Consider the following 17,206-nt stretch of genomic DNA (forward strand, 5'->3'; position numbering starts at 1 on the left):
AGAGGGTAGGCGGAGGGAGCAAGCGTGAGTGAAAGTGTTGTCAGCCATTTTTCTCATCTATTTTTTTTTTTTTTTTCTCCTGTTTTTCTGCGTTATTATCGGCGCGCCGCTGCTCTCCGTCTGGAGATGTGATTGTCAAGAGAGAGAGAGAGAGAGGAAGCTGGCTCGTCTTCTCCTGGATAAAAGGATGTTTTTCCCCTCTCTCCATCCTCCTCCTCCTCTTCCTCCTCCTCTGTGGTTTTAAGACAGACAGACAGACAGATATATATTTTGTTCTTCCTGTGGCAAGCAGCGGGGAGGCTGGTGCCGGGGTGTCAAGCCGGAGAGACGGGGAGGGAGGAGAGGAGGAGGAGGAGAGAGGAGGAGAGGACCAGGATGGGGGGTCTGTGCTGAGGAATAAGAGCAGGTCCGGGGATGATCATTTTGTCATTATGAAACCATTAGCAGCGTCAGACAGCAATGGAGTCCCGAGCCAGCCGGAGAGGACCCCGGTGAGTATCCTCCCCACGCTGCGACGCCTTCTCTCCATCTTTATTTTCCTTTTTCCTCTTCTTTTTCTCTCCTTCATTGATGACCTACTTGAATATGATTACCGGCAGTTTAATGGATGCGCATCGGGTTTCTATCGCGCCTTCCCAGGGATGGATGGATGAAGGCGCCGGAGGAGAGGAGACCGGAGTGTGTGTGTGTGTGTGTGTGTGTGTGTGTGTGTGTGTGTGTGTGTGTGTGTGTGTGTGTGTGTGTGTGTGTGTGTGTCAGTGTGTTGTACTAGAAACGGCCGCCATGTGCTTGCTGTCACTCACGCACACACACACGCGTAAATAATGTGTTTATGGAATATTTTATTATAAAGGAGAACAAATACAACATCCAGGTCAATAGAATGGCTGTTAATCATTTACATACACGTTATAGGCTACTTATTGATGCCTGTACAGATGTAAGTATGGTTTTTCCATTGGTTTAAGGCGCACACACACACACACATCCAGGTGTGTGTGTGTGTGTGTGTGTGTGTGTGTGTGTGTGTGTGTGTGTGTGTGTGTAACGAGCGACGTCTCTGCCCCTCGTTATGTTTTACGACGCACTGAGAAATGACAATATTTGATTGTAGGTCCCTCAGATGTGCCCATAAAATTAATAACACCAGGTGTCTTTTGCATTGGAGAGAATAAGAATTAAAAAAAATAAAATAAAAAAAAATCCCTTCAAGCAATAAATCAGAGTGCTTTGATGTGGGAGGTGATGTCATGTGTGCACCTCTTAACCCTGGAAGCGTTAATGCACCTACTACTATAAACGGTTGATTTGAATCAAAACGTGGTTAAAACAATACACTTTATATAGATTTTTTTATTTTTTTTGGTGGGGGGGCAGTGTAGGTGTTTTTTGTCATCTGTTTTGGCCTTCACCAGCAGCTGATGTACTAGTTTGACCCTCCGGTGCGTCTTTGCTCTGTGGCCGGTGGCCCTGTGGCCGGTGGCCCTGTGGCCGGTGGCCCTGTGGCCGGTGGCGCTGTCCGTGGTGCTGGAAGCAGCCTGCAGACGCTCGGGAGGCCCTGAACCCATCTGCACGTGAACGGTGAACGGATTGATCGGCTGTCAGCGCCTCCGGCATCACTCACACGTCGGGACCACGCGCCCAAACACACACATACACACACACACACACACACACACACACACACACACACACACACACACACACACACACACACACACACACACACACACACACAGGCAGGCCTGTAAATCAGAGTGATGGACGGTTCCTGGATGGCAGAGCACGGATGCCAAAGGAAGGAAAAAAAAGAAAGAAATCACTTTAATATTGGTATAACAGTCATGGATGTGTCATTGTTGATGCCATATCTCATCCTCCTTCCTCATAATATGAACAGCAGGAAGACCTCCTCTGACACCAAGAATCTCTTTTTTCCCCCATTTAGCATCCTTGATATCAGCACTATCAACATTTCGATACAGTGCGGCTGCAGGAATCTATATAGTCTTCTAGATGTGCTGGGCCATTTGAGTAATACCCTCATTGAAATGGATCTTTCGGCATTGATTGGACTGGTTTTCCAGGAATCTAACAAAAGCACAGCAGAGTAGTGAGGAGTTGCTACTTTGCACGCTTAAAATATCCATAAGATGTTTTATTGTATTGTAGGGTTGCTACTTTTAAAAAGGGGGTATGGCATGTTCTGTCAAATGGGGTGTCATTCTCATTCAGCAATTGTTATTGGCAGGATGGACTAGTTTCTACAGACATACCTCAAAAACAAGCAGACATGCCAGCAAGTTAACACAAAGGGCAATTATATAAAACAGACAGAAACATGAGCGCAATAATCTAAGTTTGTTTTTATGTGTAAATTGGCTACAAAGTCAGAAGTCAGTGTAGAGTACAAATGTATTTGTTCTTTCACATGGAAGATCTCTAGATAGCTCACCTTTTCTGTCTTTATCTCCTTCCTCCTGCCCCTTCATTAGATTTTTGTTGTCTTATGTTCTTAGCATATAAATTGAGCCTTGTGTAAATATTCATTTAGCCCAGCAGGAAACCCGCCACAGGTAGAGTCAACACCAGCCACCAGATCTTATTACAGTAATGACATCACCACAGTGGGTTCATGGCCATTGGCCGCCTCTACATGTGAAATTACCCCGCTTGCTTATCTTTCCCCTTTTTTGAGGTCACGTGATTTCCACTCTTACAGCTGCAGTTTATCTTTACTGCAACCAGGCACACGTTGACTGTCGTCATGGCTCAATTCATGTTGATTTATTACGCTTTTTATGGACGTTTATGGCTTTTATCTTTTTGGAGATGACTTGACCATAAACGCTGTCTCCTTATCTTTGAACGTTTCATTGAAATAATGCCCATGTGCTAAAGACACAGGCCCATTTGTTTTTAAGCTTGCTGGGCTTGGATTATAATACAGACGAGACACCAATTCTCTTCTCTTCTTTATTTACTTGACATTCTGTCACCCATAATCCTTATAACCTTGTTAACAACTAGCACTAATATGAAACTGTGTAAACAAACATACTTTTTTGGGAGATTTGTTGCACATCCAGCGACATTCGTTAGGCAGGAGAAGCCTACTTTCTTTCTTTTTTTTTTTCAATAATTGACACCTGGAGCAACAATGATTGTCATAGCAATATAGAGGACTGGACTGTATTCCTGATTTCGGTTGTCATCACCCTTTGTCTTAACGCTGGCTTGTGTGGTGCTGACTGGTGGAGCTGTAACTAGGGAGGGGAAAGCCCAGAGAGCATATCAGGCCCATTTAATCGGACACTCTGCAGAAAGGGTTTTAATCTCTTGATCCGGGAGGCTCAGGAAAGCGAGAAGCTGCCATCATGGTCAGGGGGAAACTCTTGGATGTGCACGCTGTCTCTTAGCCTTCAAACATTGGCTGCTCTCCATTATTTTTAGTAGACAAAGTTAAAACCACGTGTTGGATGTTGAAAGGAGCGCAAAGCTGAAAAATCATGTCGCTGTGTTTTTGTGCCATAATTTAAGCCAACAACTTCAACTTTTCCTCCTTTTCAGAGGATATATGATGTTTTTCTGACACCACTTAATGCTCTGCGCTCCATGCTGGGTTGTATTTCTGAGCTTGGCCACCCAAAAAGTATTGGACAGCTAGTGTAGTAGCACAGATTCACCCCCCCAGCATATACAAGGCGGTAAAGAGATTGAGAGCCGGCCAGCGCTTCCACCCAGCAATCTAGGTCATTAGGTCTATGGTGTAATTTAAGGAGCGCCACATCTGCTCACATGTCGGCAGAGCTGAGTGTTGTGGCCCGGGCATTAGAGCGATGCATAATCCTCCTGTGACAGCTGATTGTACGCATTTTTCGGCTCGCAGGGTTTTTCTTTTTTTTTTTAAACAGAGCTCACTTCATTTGTTTGCGAGAGGGCACTGAATTCGGAGGGAAGGAGTGCCGAGAGGCTGAGTTAAGGTAGGAGAGTAATCACAACACCGCGGCTATGGTTGATTGCGTGAGGAGATCACTAATGGATGTAAACAACGGCGTGTCTGTACAGACTCTGCAGATCGATCGGGGGTTAACGACGCACTGTGCATCGCATCGCTGCTCGCCGTGCCACTGATTGGGGGGTGGAGAAGAAAAAAAGCGTAATGAGGACGTGTGTCAGTATTGTTGTGCTGGCGTCCATCTTGGCCCAGTCTCTTGCATGCCATCGGGCCGAAGAGGTCAATGGACCACATGCTTATAGACGGAATGGACGCTGGCTTATTGGCCGACAGACAGATGACCTAAATGAGTGGAGAGAAAGGATTAAGTGTTTATTATCCGCTCTCCCTTTATCCTGCTGTCCTGCCTCTCCTTTATCTCTCCCTTCTTTCCTGGGGGTTGGGGGTGGGGCTTGTAGTTTATGGGGGTTTGTTTGGGTGGGGGGGGGGGGACCTTTGTAGCTGGTTGTGGAAACCAGTGGGGATATTTTTATTGACACACAAACCACTCCAGTGACCGGCTCGAAGGCCGTATTGACAAAATCCACATGACCGGTCTTGTGCTCTCAATAATGAGAATATTGAATTAATTAACCCTCGGTCAACTTCCATTCATTGAATGTGCAACAAAACTGTCTTCAAAATGTGAATCATTTTGGGATTTAATGGACATTGAGGGCTATTTTTTCCAGTATTTATTTTGTAAAGGCTACTCTTTTATATTCTTTAAGGATAAGGCTGAGGATATTCTATATTTCTGTAATTGTCAGCAAACCAACAATGAAAACATAAAGCCTCAAAGCATCAACAGATGGGCAGGTAATAAATATAAATGGTTGTTGTTGTAGCTCCGCCATAACTCCACTTCTGGGCTTTGTATTACATCAGAGTGATATTCTGCTCCATAATCTGCTTTGCTCCCAAAAAGTCATCAGGAGGAAATGCGATGAGGCTTTATCGCTGCAGACAAAGAGATCCGTCACGCTGCACAATAATGCCCCGCCAGTAATAATACGGACGTGGAAGTCAGCTGGAGGCGTTGGGAGTGAAGTCGACCAGACGAGGGGATGGGGGAAATATTAGCCTGGTGGGGGGGGGGGGGGGACTGACTTGGCCCCTCCGGTCGACCACTTTGGTTAGTGCAGCCAGCCAGATAATTAAACGTGATGGCAATCTTTGACACAGTGCAGTCGCAGCACACCTCAGTGCCACAGGAGCTCTGCTGTCTGGCTCTCAGCCTCTTGTCACATGACACATAAAGGCGCCCTGTGGATGGAAATGTCTTATCTTCTAATTTTCCTCCTCACAAACGGCTCAGAAAGGTCTCCAAACATCTTGCCACACCTTCTGCCTAATCAATTCACTGCCACAACACCTCCAAGCTCTTCAATTTTTTTTTGTTGTTGTTGTGGCTCTGTCTCAAAGAGCAGATCATGAATATAGAGAAGTCCTTTTGTCAAAACTAATTTCCAATATTCCACTACCATAATTCTGCACACTTTTCCTCCCATATTTCCAAAATTCTAATTAACCGGTGAGTGCTCCAGAAGATGTGACGTTTTCTCAAAGTACGTTCAAGAGCAGATGACGGCTCAAAGCCATTTACTCCTGCAAATGAACCTCCCAAGATGCATTTCTGTCCAATCTATTCCATTTGTTATCCAAGTGAGACCGCATAGTGTTGCTGCCGTTGAGGCTGATTTCCCAAAACTATCCCAGGCAGTGTAGTTATTTACAGCCCAAAGTGCATTTTGAGGCAGATGACACCCAGGCTGTTCCTCAGAGACCATTTTACCTCTTACACATCAGAGAAGAGGAGCTAAAAGCCTGGCTACTGCCGGCACAGTCTGTCCAGGGTCACACCCACCTCAGGATTTAGTTATTTTGCTATAAAATGTATAGTCTGGCCTTTATAAAAGCTGGGTTTAAACGTTTTTTACTGTCAAGAAGAAACATTTAAAATACATAAATAAAATGCAAAACCTTGTTTACTATCCACATCTGAAATCATCCAGCATGTAAAAACACTGTTAAACTCTCTCTCTGTTGATGTTGAGATTTAGCGCGGATGTCACATGATGAATGAAACAACCCAGTTTAAATCAACCATATTTGAATTTTAGGTGTAAAAAAAGAAATGAATATTGATGATCTGCCGCAGCCAGAAGTGGAGTTTAAAGGGGCTCAGAGCGAGTCTCCCTGCTCGGAATCAAATATATGTTGGTAAATAAAACATTTGGCCATAAAATATTTACATCTATAGACTCCATGAACCAGTTTCACGCAGTTTGATTAAATTCATATTTCACCCCTGTGGCTTTCTAGTCAGATATGATGGGTTTCATTCGGAAACGCTATATATTGTGCACATTTCAAATGATATATAAAATGTCAGTTTAATATTAATAACTTAACTATAATATTTACAAGTTTTATATCAATGTCATGTTAATATGGAAAGGACTTTAGATAGCTAGTTTAAGAGATGCACTGTACCCACTGAGGGATTAAAAGAATACTGCTAATTTAATTAGAAAATCACATTTTTCTAACTGTAGATGCCAATTTGAAACCAAAGTGTTGATGCAAGGTACAGTAGTATACTAATTAATCAATGCGCCGATCATTTTTTAAGTTTATTGATGATCTTTTGTCTATAAAAAGCCAGAAAATAGTGAAAAATGCCCATGGGATCTGTTTTTAAGACTCAAAATCCCCTAAATATTCAATTTATAATGATAGAAAGCAGAGAAAAGGTGTTAAATACTCATATTTAAGAAGCTGCCTCCAAAAATAGTTTGGCATCTTTCCTAGAAAAGTGTCGTTTCCGCTGTAATACCTTCATACAGATACAGCACAGCATGTCTTTCAAACAAACCACAAACGCTGCTGCTGTACTAACTGCTGTACTTATTTTTCTTTTAATCATCTGCGTCTTAAACCGTCAGCAGGGCATTCCTAATGTATTTTACATTTCAGGGTCATCTCCATTGAGAAGTGGGTTGGCTCATTTACAATATGGCTAATTACAGTGCGTCTCTCTGTTACTTTATACACTATGAATTACTCAGAGGGGTTTCCCGCCCATTACTGCGAGTTGGTTATGCGAGTTGCGTGCTTTAATGAGGGTATTTCCTTGATGTATGCAGCACTTTTTATTGGTTAACTCTGCTAATAAAAGAGTTCCAGCTCAGCTAACGTCTAACTGCTGATATCAGCAGCTGCATAAGTGTTATAGCACTTTTCAGATACAGTCAGAGGTAAAATACTTTTTGATTAAAGGAGAGCAGCTCTTAAACTCAAGGATAGACGGAGGGTGAAGAATAATCTTTTTATTCACTCTTCTATTATGTGTTAAACTTGTTAAACAAAAAATGTTTTTGACTGGTTCTATGGAAGCGCACGATTTAATTAAAATCTCCTTTTTTCTGCCTTTTTCTCTTTGCTTTGATAATAAATTATGTGTTAAGTTGTGCTCTTGCATCGGGACTAATTAATATTTCCGTGTTCTGTCAACGTTGTATAATCACAGCTGTGGAGTAAAGACAAAGATAATCCTAGTAGTATTCATGAATAGAAGAGTGTTTTAGGCTACTTTCCAATTAAAATGAAAGGGGCAATAATCGTTTTGTAGTCGGCGTATGAATCACATGACAAAAAATACAATGCACAATTTCATCAAAATGACTCGTGCGTCCACTGTGAAATGATGAAACAGGAAACAAACGCAAGGAAAATAAAGAAATGCAGTAGTATCCAAGCAGAGAAGTCTTTGCACGACATCTTCAATCAAATTGAAGGGCAGCAAGCCGTTTAGTGTGTCGCCGCTTGGCTGGCAGCCAGCTTGAGTGTTAGCGCGAGTGACCAGTGGTGGCTGAGCGGGCTGATACTGACCATCTGTGTGTATGTTGTGTGTGTGTGTGTGTGTGTGTGTGTGTGTGTGTGTGTTTGTGTGTGTGTATGTGCAGCTCCCCGCAGACTTCAGCAGACTTCACCTGGCCGACGGCTTGCACCCACAGGTGACCCACGTCTCCTCCAGCCACTCAGGATGTAGTATCACCAGCGACTCTGGAAGCAGCAGCCTGTCAGACATTTATCAGGTAAGGACGCCAACACGTTGGCGCCGGGGGGCCCCAGTCTGGACTCCCCTGGATAGATCAGTAGTCGTGGTAGTTAGTGAACTGGACGAAGTCTGAACTGAGTCGTGGAGTCGGTCATGTGAGATTAAACCTCACGAAATCTAGCTTGGGTGGTAGTTCTTTAGCCAGTTTAATTTTCTTAATCTTTGTTGTTGGGATTAAGTTAAAAGGAACAATACCACTGTTATATCTGTCTAGTTAATATGAAAGTACTATCAGCTTAGCTTAGGTTAGTTTAGCTGAAAAACTGGAATCACAACTTTGGATTTTGTACAATTAACAATTAAAAAACAAACATTATTATTGGTAAGGTATACTGGTGCTGGTAGGATATTTCTTTTTTTTACCTTTTGGAGGGAGTAATTTCAAGTTTTTTGCTAAAGCTAAGCTAATGCTAGCTCTAGCTTTACATTTACTGTACACAAACATACCAATGGTATCAATCTGATCATTTAACTATCAGAAACAAAGCAAACATTTCCTAAAATGTCAAACTATGGAAACAAATGATTGATTTAGGGTTCACTTTCTTTGACAATGTTAGCTTACTTTCTATTTTAAAGTATCACGACATGTTAACTAGTGTATACATTAACTGTCAGCTAATGGATCTTACCTAATCTGTGCGGATAAATGAATTAAGGGAACTGAAGCCCAGCTCATATTAACTCGGTGAGACTCTCCTTGGTGAAATGACAAATCTACCTCTGGGACCACAGGTTGGTCTCTTTAAGCACGACAAGAACATGTGGGAGTGAATGTAAACGCTTGGCAGACATGAGACACTAATGGGACGCCGTCCCGGCTCAACGGGAGACGAGCAGACAAGGCGGGCGGCTGCGAGCAGGTGGGCCGGCCTACATCCTGACTCCAGCTCTGCCTCTCATCACCTCAAAGCACAAGTACAGAACTCCCAGGGAGCTGTGACGTACAAGCTCGTGTGAAGAGGAGTTGTATGAGACATTTGTTTATGCTACAATATTACAGAGAGCAACTGTTTTTTTTAATAATTTTTTTTGGTTGGAGTGCAACTAAGGTAATAAATAAGTAACCCTGACGAAAGGAAATTTAAATATATTCAAACGACTTTAAACCACCCCCCCCAGCGGTAAATAAAAACAAGATTCAGCTCAAAAAGAACACACACACAGAATCTCGTGACTGTGGACGGACCTCAAACCCTGCAGCTAATCCTCTTAGCACAGAGCACCCGCCCTATTGGCTCCTAATACGGTCACCTGCTGTGTGCCTATTTGTGTGTTTGTAAGTGGGCCTGAGACTGTGCTCAGGGGGGCATCAGTCACAACCACTTTGTTTTGTTTGGACCTCTTCTTGGCTTTGTGTTTCGGGCGTGCAAGAGGCATCCGATCATATTGTTTGAATGCAGATTTGTAATTGCGTGTTAACCCCGTGTGTTGGCTGGAGCAGGTTGAACAGGATCTCCTGTCCGCAGTCTGTGATCGTGCTCTCACAGCCATCTGCTAGCTCTCTCTCTCTCTCTCTCTCTCTCTCTCTCTCTCTCTCTCTCTCTCTCTCTCTCTCTCTCTCTCTCTCTCTCTCTCTCTCTCTCTCTCTCTCTCTCTGTGAAACACACTGTCCTGTGTCTTCTTCTTTCTTCAGGCTCCCAATCCTCCTTTGCTGGAACTCTTAACAGCTTTTAATCTTTCTATAGCAACAGCTGCTCTGTCTCTGAGCGATATATATATATCTGTATATATACACACTCAGGCACCTTAAATCATTATCTCTCGTCACATGTGATCAAACTTCTGTGCTCAGCTCTCTGGTGGTGATCTACTTACATGTGTGCTTGTGCTACTTCTATTTTACCTTTCAGATGATCAGTATGCAAGCTCTTCTTCCACCACAGTCCCTCGTAACTGCTGTCCGATTAGAGATGAAACAACTAGAAATGATAGAAAATGTATGTGCAGCTATTCTGATAATCCGTGCATCATTTTTTTGGTTCTTTTTGAATCAAAGGTGCCCAAGTATTTGCTGTTTTTCTTTGTCTTTTCTGTAAAAGAACTGAATATTTTGGAGTTTTGGACTGTTAAATCAAACAAAAATAGATCTCAGTTTTGGCTCAATTCAACCACAGTTCTCTTGCCAGGAGGAAGCTCTAACAGCTTCTGATCAATTAAAACCATGCAGTTTATTTCTACTTGTGAACGCTTTTCACACTGGTTGCATAAGTATGTCTTCGGGTTGTCTGTTTTTCATACGTTTTTGAACACTTTTTAAAAGCCTGAAGAAGTGATGTGATCCAGTAATTCACAGTAACGTCTGAAACAAAAAAAAAACATCATTTTATTTTTGCAGAAATGTCTCTATTTTCCTTTCCTGTTAATCATCTCCTAACCTCTCAGATTTATTTAATGACTGCTTGGAGTTACTACTAGTAGCAGTAGTTAATAAAGGATAAAGGAGTCTTCAGGGTTGACCTGCTTCTGCTCACAAGCCCCGCCTCCATAACTTTTTAACGATAATGGTGAAAAGGATCTAAACTCATCTTATTGTCCTGGGGTTACCCGACATTACTCCCCAGACTGTTTGTTTTATGCAGGATTACTTTGTGAGCTTAAGTTGCACCCTGCAGCTTTCAGAATGAATAATGTGGTCGTAGATCACGGGTGATGTTTGTGGTCTTCACTGGTGGTGTTTTCTGAATAAACGGCTCAGGGGAGGCCTGGTTCTTTACACTTGAGACCACAGGGACTTGATTGTTCAAAGGAATATGGTGTTAGATTTTTACCATTAAAGTTTTTTTTCTGAGCAGAAAAGGGATACAGATTGTTGAGGAGAAGAATTGAATAGTTTAACCGCGGCTCACACATCACTCTCACGTCACCGGCAACATGGCGCACTGTTTTGGGTCTGAATAAATCATGAAATTGGTCCTTCAGAAGGACTTTGAAAGCATTGATCCAAGAATAGCCCTTATGAAATATTAACAACACCTGACTTGCCCACTGACTTGTAATGCTTACCGCACATTAATGGATTTTTGATGCATAGATGACACGACAACGAGCCTTTTGCACATACGCACAAAGGCACACGGGCGACTTGTATTTAAATACAGCGTGTAAAACAGAATATGCGTCCTCACTTCTCTTATGCTGATTTATTATGATCGCTGCGGATGAAGGTGCATTGAACCTGTCTAGTGTGTCCTCTGTCCATCTGTAGAAAATGGGCAATGATTATGTAACAGTCTTCGTTTTCAGGACAAAGGGGTGCTCAGGGAATACTATTAAAATTTATGTAAGAGGTCCTTTCATATTGTGCTCTGTGAAGCCAGTGTTTTTCACAGCCATTTTTACCACTACATTTATTTTCGTGCACCAACCTCTTGTTATTGATTGGTTATATTTTGAGATATACTACTGCTTGTATTGTATACTGCCTCTTACCCAATCTGTGAAGGCCTCACTCGTACAACCGGATCATCGACCCCGCCCACCAGGGTGTGTGTGTGTGTGTGTGTGTGTGTGTGTGTGTGTGTGTGTGTGTGTGTGTGTGTTTGTGCGTGTGTGCCGGCGATACCAAATGGCCACTCAGACACTGGCATGAATCATTAATGAGCCCCTTTGCACATGGCGTTTGAGGGGGAATGACATAGGGTTTCTGCGAGAGACCTGGGTAAAGGGACTCTGAGCTCTGAAAAATTAAAAGCAGACTGACAGTCGGGGAGGTGAAGATGCGTCTGGCTCTGGGATTTTGTGGGGAATTTGCAAAGGCAACCTTTTCTTCTCTTTCCATTAAGAAGCTCGACGCTGGGCACCAGATTGAGGTAGGACGGCTTGTTTTTCCACGCTGTGGCGATGTAGCACGGTTGATGCTTTGGAATCCTTTTTTTCCACCTCTCTCCTCTCCACACTACTTTGGTTTAATCCGCGTGAGGGTTTCATGTTGTGTGAGCGTGAACCAGGCGATGTGGCCCTTCTGTCGTTGATAGAAATGTTTCCTTTGATGATGGCAGAGGAACTCTGCTAGTATCACTCCTGCACAAGTAACTGCATTACATTCGCTCCCCATCTCGCTTAATTTTTTTTTTTCTCATCTCGGCACATATTTCATCTTATGCTTTCAAAGAACAGGATCTGGCTTGGAGGCAGGCGGTGGAGTTTGCTGAGGGGGAGAGGAAAGTTGGGAGTTAATTAGCTTGTTACTATGCGGAGCAGAGTGTTTGGCGTGCTGCGTTGTTGACGCCTGTCTCACTCAGACGATACTGAATACTTCTGATGCATTTCATTAAATGGGTCAATTCTGCACAACAGTTTTACAAAGGCTCTTGTTTTATTTTGCTTTTGGGTGGAAACGTGTCACAGCTGATGTTTGTTCTGTGAAATGATTTCAGCGGTTTGTGTATTTGTGTGTGTGTGTGTGTGTATATGCAACCTCGGCCTCTGTATCCATATTGTGCTGATTCTTTACCCTGACTGGCTTGGTCAGCAGCTGCCCTCATTGTATCTGCTTTTCAGGCTTCTAGCTGTCAATCATAAGCATTGTTTGTAATGAGCATTCAGGTCGGTGGTCCACTGTCTCGCTCAAAGACGTGGCTGCAGATGGACATCTGAACTTTGATGTTTTGAACTGTAGTTCTCCAACTGCTGGTGTTTGGATGGAGAAACCGAATTGGTAAGCTTTAACCACACCTAACTGACCATTTCTTCTTCTTCTTCTTCTGTTTTCTCTTTTGTAGGCCACAGAAAACGAACCAGGTGACATGGACCTGAGCGGCTTGCCAGAGACCGCCGTCGACTCCGAGGAGGACGACGATGAGGAGGACATCGAGCGAGCGTCCGACCCCCTCATGAGCCGGGACATCGTGCGGGACTGCCTGGAGAAGGACCCCATGGACAGAACCGACGACGACATAGGTGAGCAGCTCAAACAAAAACCCTGAAAAACAGTTTTTGTTTCTCAGCGCAGCTTCGGAATAGCACTGTCGTGTATATATAAAGTGACATCGCAGCGCAGTGTTTACTTTAAAAATTATCCAATCTATTTTTTGTGCAAGCCTGAGAGTTTTGAGAAGGCTGCGTTTTCAAAGATATCCGTTAAAAAAAAAGCATGAGCGGAGTTGTTCCCGGCTGGGACGGTACTCCTGAATTCAGTGCGGTATAAAAGCCACACCCTCCTTTCTTACTTAAATCGGTTCCAATAAATCTACATTTCTCTGAAGCCTATTTTGACTTCCTGCTGTCATTTACAACGTAGGCTTTTCGAGTAATTCTCAAAGCCACATCAAGCTCGCAGTATCATATCCCTTAAAGCTACGACTCAACTCCAATGATAATGATAGGCATGTTTAAAAAAGAACGAGTACACACTCTCAGAGCTTAACTACAGATGTGGACTGGGGGAGGATGATGCACTGGATGTAGAGAGTGAGAGCCAACCATCCTCCCCTCCTCTCCCCTCCTCCTCCTCCTCCTCCCTCCCGCGGTACACCCCTCCCTCTGCCGGCAGGCTTTTCTAGGTCACTCCGGCACATCCTCTCGCCTCACCTCTCCCAGCGCATTAAACTTTCAGTGCTTCCGCAGCTTCACACACACACACACACACACACACACACACACACACACACACACACACACACACACACACACACACACACACACACACACACACACACGACGCTGTTGCCATGCCAAGCACAGGTCAGCCAGAACGCCAGACTACTGCCAGCCAGGATGGGACAGAGAGAGAGAGAGGGGGGGGTATTTTCCCACTGTAGACCTCAGTGAAGGGGCTGCAGAATGTCTTGCGCTCTGGATTGTTTTATATAAATATATATATATATATATATATAACATTTACTGACACACCCAGTCGAATACAACCAATATTAAAGCCATTAGCCTATAAAACAAATAACATGTTTTCTTACTTACAAGCCATTGCGTATTTGGTGAGCCCCATTTAAAAAAAAAAAAAAAAAGCCTGCTCTGAAATCTCTGCCATCACCCTGGTTAAAAAAACAAAAAAGGAGACAAAAACATTTTAGTATATGATGCGTGAAACAATGAAAAGTAACATTTGACCAAAAAAAAACCGCAACTTGTCTTTTAAGAATCAATGCCTGGTTCCTCTGCATGATCCACACACCTCACTGTGACAGTTTTCACTTGGACGACTTTGTACTGAAGAAGTTGTCTCGATAAAAAAGAGCCCACAGTGAGATCTGAGGATTATCCTGAGTAACGGGTATTTTAATAATTGATTCATTGTGTGAGTCAGCAGAAATAGCAAACATTTGATACTTCCAGCTGTGGGTTGAAAAAAACCAAGTAATTGCAACATTTATGTTGTGATTTTATAGACAAGTAATTGAGCAATAGCCAGATGTATCTATAATATATATCTATCTGTTTTTACGGTTAGATACCTCTAGGTGAGTCATAAAGTCTGATTATTGGAAATTATTGATTGGCATTAAATGTGCTTTAGCGTCTGCGATGGACGTCTTAAACTCACTCGGAGGTCATCGAGTGAAGTGTCAGCAATTATTCCTGGCTCCCCTCGAAGGTTTACATCGATGGAATTGATATTTGGCTTCATGTTCTCCAGATAACGATTCCTCTGTTGGCTATTCACTGTGTTGATGATCCATTTTGATGCTCCAGCCTGCAGGGCGACGCAGGCGTTGCCAAGAGAACGCTGCCTGCTTCCTCCTCCTCCTCTCCTCCTCTGTTCTCAGTGTCAAGACTCTGTTTGCCCCACTTTCTTTCTCAACCCCTTCTCCACTTCCTCCGCTGTCTCTTCCTCTGTCTCTCTCGCAGAGCAATTACTGGAGTTCATGCATCAACTGCCAGCGTTCGCCAACATGACCATGTCGGTGAGGAGGGAACTCTGCGCCGTCATGGTGTTCGCCGTGGTCGAGCGCGCCGGCACCATCGTTCTCAACGATGGAGAGGAGGTGCGTTGCGTGTTGGTGCAAATTCATGCATACACGAGCCCTGTCTTGTGACCTTATCTTGTCTGTGTCTTTCGGGGAGCTGAACCATAGTCTCACCCCTTCACACCAGTGAATCTTTCGTCTCCTATTTAATGGTTTTTTTTCTGCTCTATTAAATCTGAATGACGGAACAACCTGTATAGCCAGGCTTTCTCTAAGATCCCTTAGGCAACTAGAGAAGGCATCACTTATTCTCTCTCTCTTTTTCTCTCTCTCTGGATTCAATAAAGACATTTTTTTTTTTATATGATGCACTCAAATAATAGAGAGCACACCATGTCTTGAAGCCCGGGTCGCTTCATTAAATGTCAGGTCGTAGAGATTTCAGGGTTCAGTGAACATACTGTTGCTGTCGGAGGAAAAGATGTCAATCTCTGCTTTTCAGAAATTTCTTGAAAACCTCCTTATTTTCATTTAATTCCAAAAAGAAATAAGATCTTTCTCAATTTCCATCAAGCATATATCACTTGCAACAATACTTTGACTGTACAGCGTCTTCTTATTCTAGTTTTGTTTTGCTGTGCATCTTCAATAATCCCGCACTGTTGCAGAATCCCTCTGAGGGAAGTAAAAAACCATCTGTTTCGTTCAGCAGTTTGTTCTTTCTGATAAATAACTTTGACTCATTAAGGGAAACCAGCTGTTGGGAATATTACGCGACTGAGTCCAATCTGATTTAAAAAAAAAAAAAAAAAAAAAAGTAGTTCTTGTTTTTCTTTTCTTTTTGTTCGCTTTTCTTCCAACATCTAACTAATATAATCGTGTGTTTTCGTGATCCAGCTGGACTCGTGGTCCGTGATCCTGAACGGTTCGGTGGAGGTGACGTACCCCGAGGGCCGGACAGAGATCCTGTGTATGGGGAACAGTTTCGGGGTGTCACCAACCATGGAGAAGGAATACATGAAGGGCGTGATGAAGACCAAGGTGGACGACTGCCAGGTAGGATCTTGGTCGCACATGTTCCTGCATAGCATCATGGGGTTGGGGTTAGCAGGTCCACTGCATCTGCATCTCAGTGTGAAAAGCAGGACGCAAACACTAATATTCTATGATAATAAATCCCACTGTGACCCACTCCATGCAGACAGTAAGCTTGTAGTTGCTTAGGGCGATGGCATCCAATTAAATGTGAGAAACAAGCCAGTTTGAAAGAGAATAGGCCAGGGCATGTAAAGAGCAAGATCACATTAATAGCATCAAGTGTTTAATGGGAATAAAGTACCAAACAGTGAATACTCTGAAATGTTTGTAGTCCTTTAATTATCAGGAGCTGAGTTCAGTTTCTGCAACGAGTATAACTTTGCTTCTAATTAGTGAACGCCATTTTTTTCATGTCAGATGTGAGGACAGTAGTTTAGTTGCTATGCAGAATTTATTTCTAAACAGCTCTTATCAGTTTTATTAATTTGATATTCAATCTGCTATGATCTCTCAAATATGCTGAGAATTAGGTTGTAACAGAATTATCATATGTCAGAAATACACGTATCTGCTATACTGTTTAGAACTTAGGAAATATATATATACAAATATATTGTGTCAAAATGTATCAAAGCTGTCTCTAACTCTTTCTTTGTCTCGTCTTGTCCAGTTTGTGTGCATAGCCCAGCAGGACTACTGCTGCATCCTCAACCAGGTGGAGAAGAACATGCAGAAGGTGGAGGAGGAAGGCGAGATCGTTATGGTGAAGGAGCACAGAGAACTGGACCGCACCGGCACCAGGAAAGGACACATCGTCATCAAGGTGACAAGTCAATTTACATTTACTTTAAAACCCCGAAACAAAATTTCGATGGCTCAAAAGAGACTACATTCACAAATAATTACAGCTACATGTTGAATTAACAGTTATAATTAACAAGTAACACCATGATGTTCAACCTCAGGGCACATCGGAGCGTCTCACCATGCACCTGGTGGAGGAACACTCAGTGGTGGACCCCACCTACATCGAGGACTTCCTGTTGACCTACAGGACCTTCCTCTCCAGCCCCATGGTCGTGGGCAAGAAGCTCCTGGAGTGGTTCCACGACCCCAGTCTCAGGGACAAGGTACGGGTGGAGGACCTCTGTAACTCATTCAAACGGAGACTATAGACTGCAA

At 43.2% G+C, this 17,206-nt stretch overlaps 1 protein-coding gene across 1 annotated transcript in view; it reads left to right on the forward strand.

The window, feature by feature from the left end:
• Positions 1 to 17,206, forward strand: part of rapgef2b (Rap guanine nucleotide exchange factor 2b) — a 104,795-nt gene that overhangs the window by 71,652 nt on the left and 15,937 nt on the right. The window contains 6 exon segments of the mRNA XM_054597637.1: positions 7,966 to 8,097; positions 12,845 to 13,022; positions 14,928 to 15,064; positions 15,884 to 16,042; positions 16,695 to 16,847; positions 16,990 to 17,154. Coding sequence (XP_054453612.1) covers positions 7,966 to 8,097; positions 12,845 to 13,022; positions 14,928 to 15,064; positions 15,884 to 16,042; positions 16,695 to 16,847; positions 16,990 to 17,154 — 924 coding nt within the window.

The sequence above is a fragment of the Anoplopoma fimbria genome, chromosome 4 (assembly GCF_027596085.1).
Source record: "Anoplopoma fimbria isolate UVic2021 breed Golden Eagle Sablefish chromosome 4, Afim_UVic_2022, whole genome shotgun sequence".
Lineage (NCBI taxonomy): Eukaryota > Metazoa > Chordata > Actinopteri > Perciformes > Anoplopomatidae > Anoplopoma > Anoplopoma fimbria.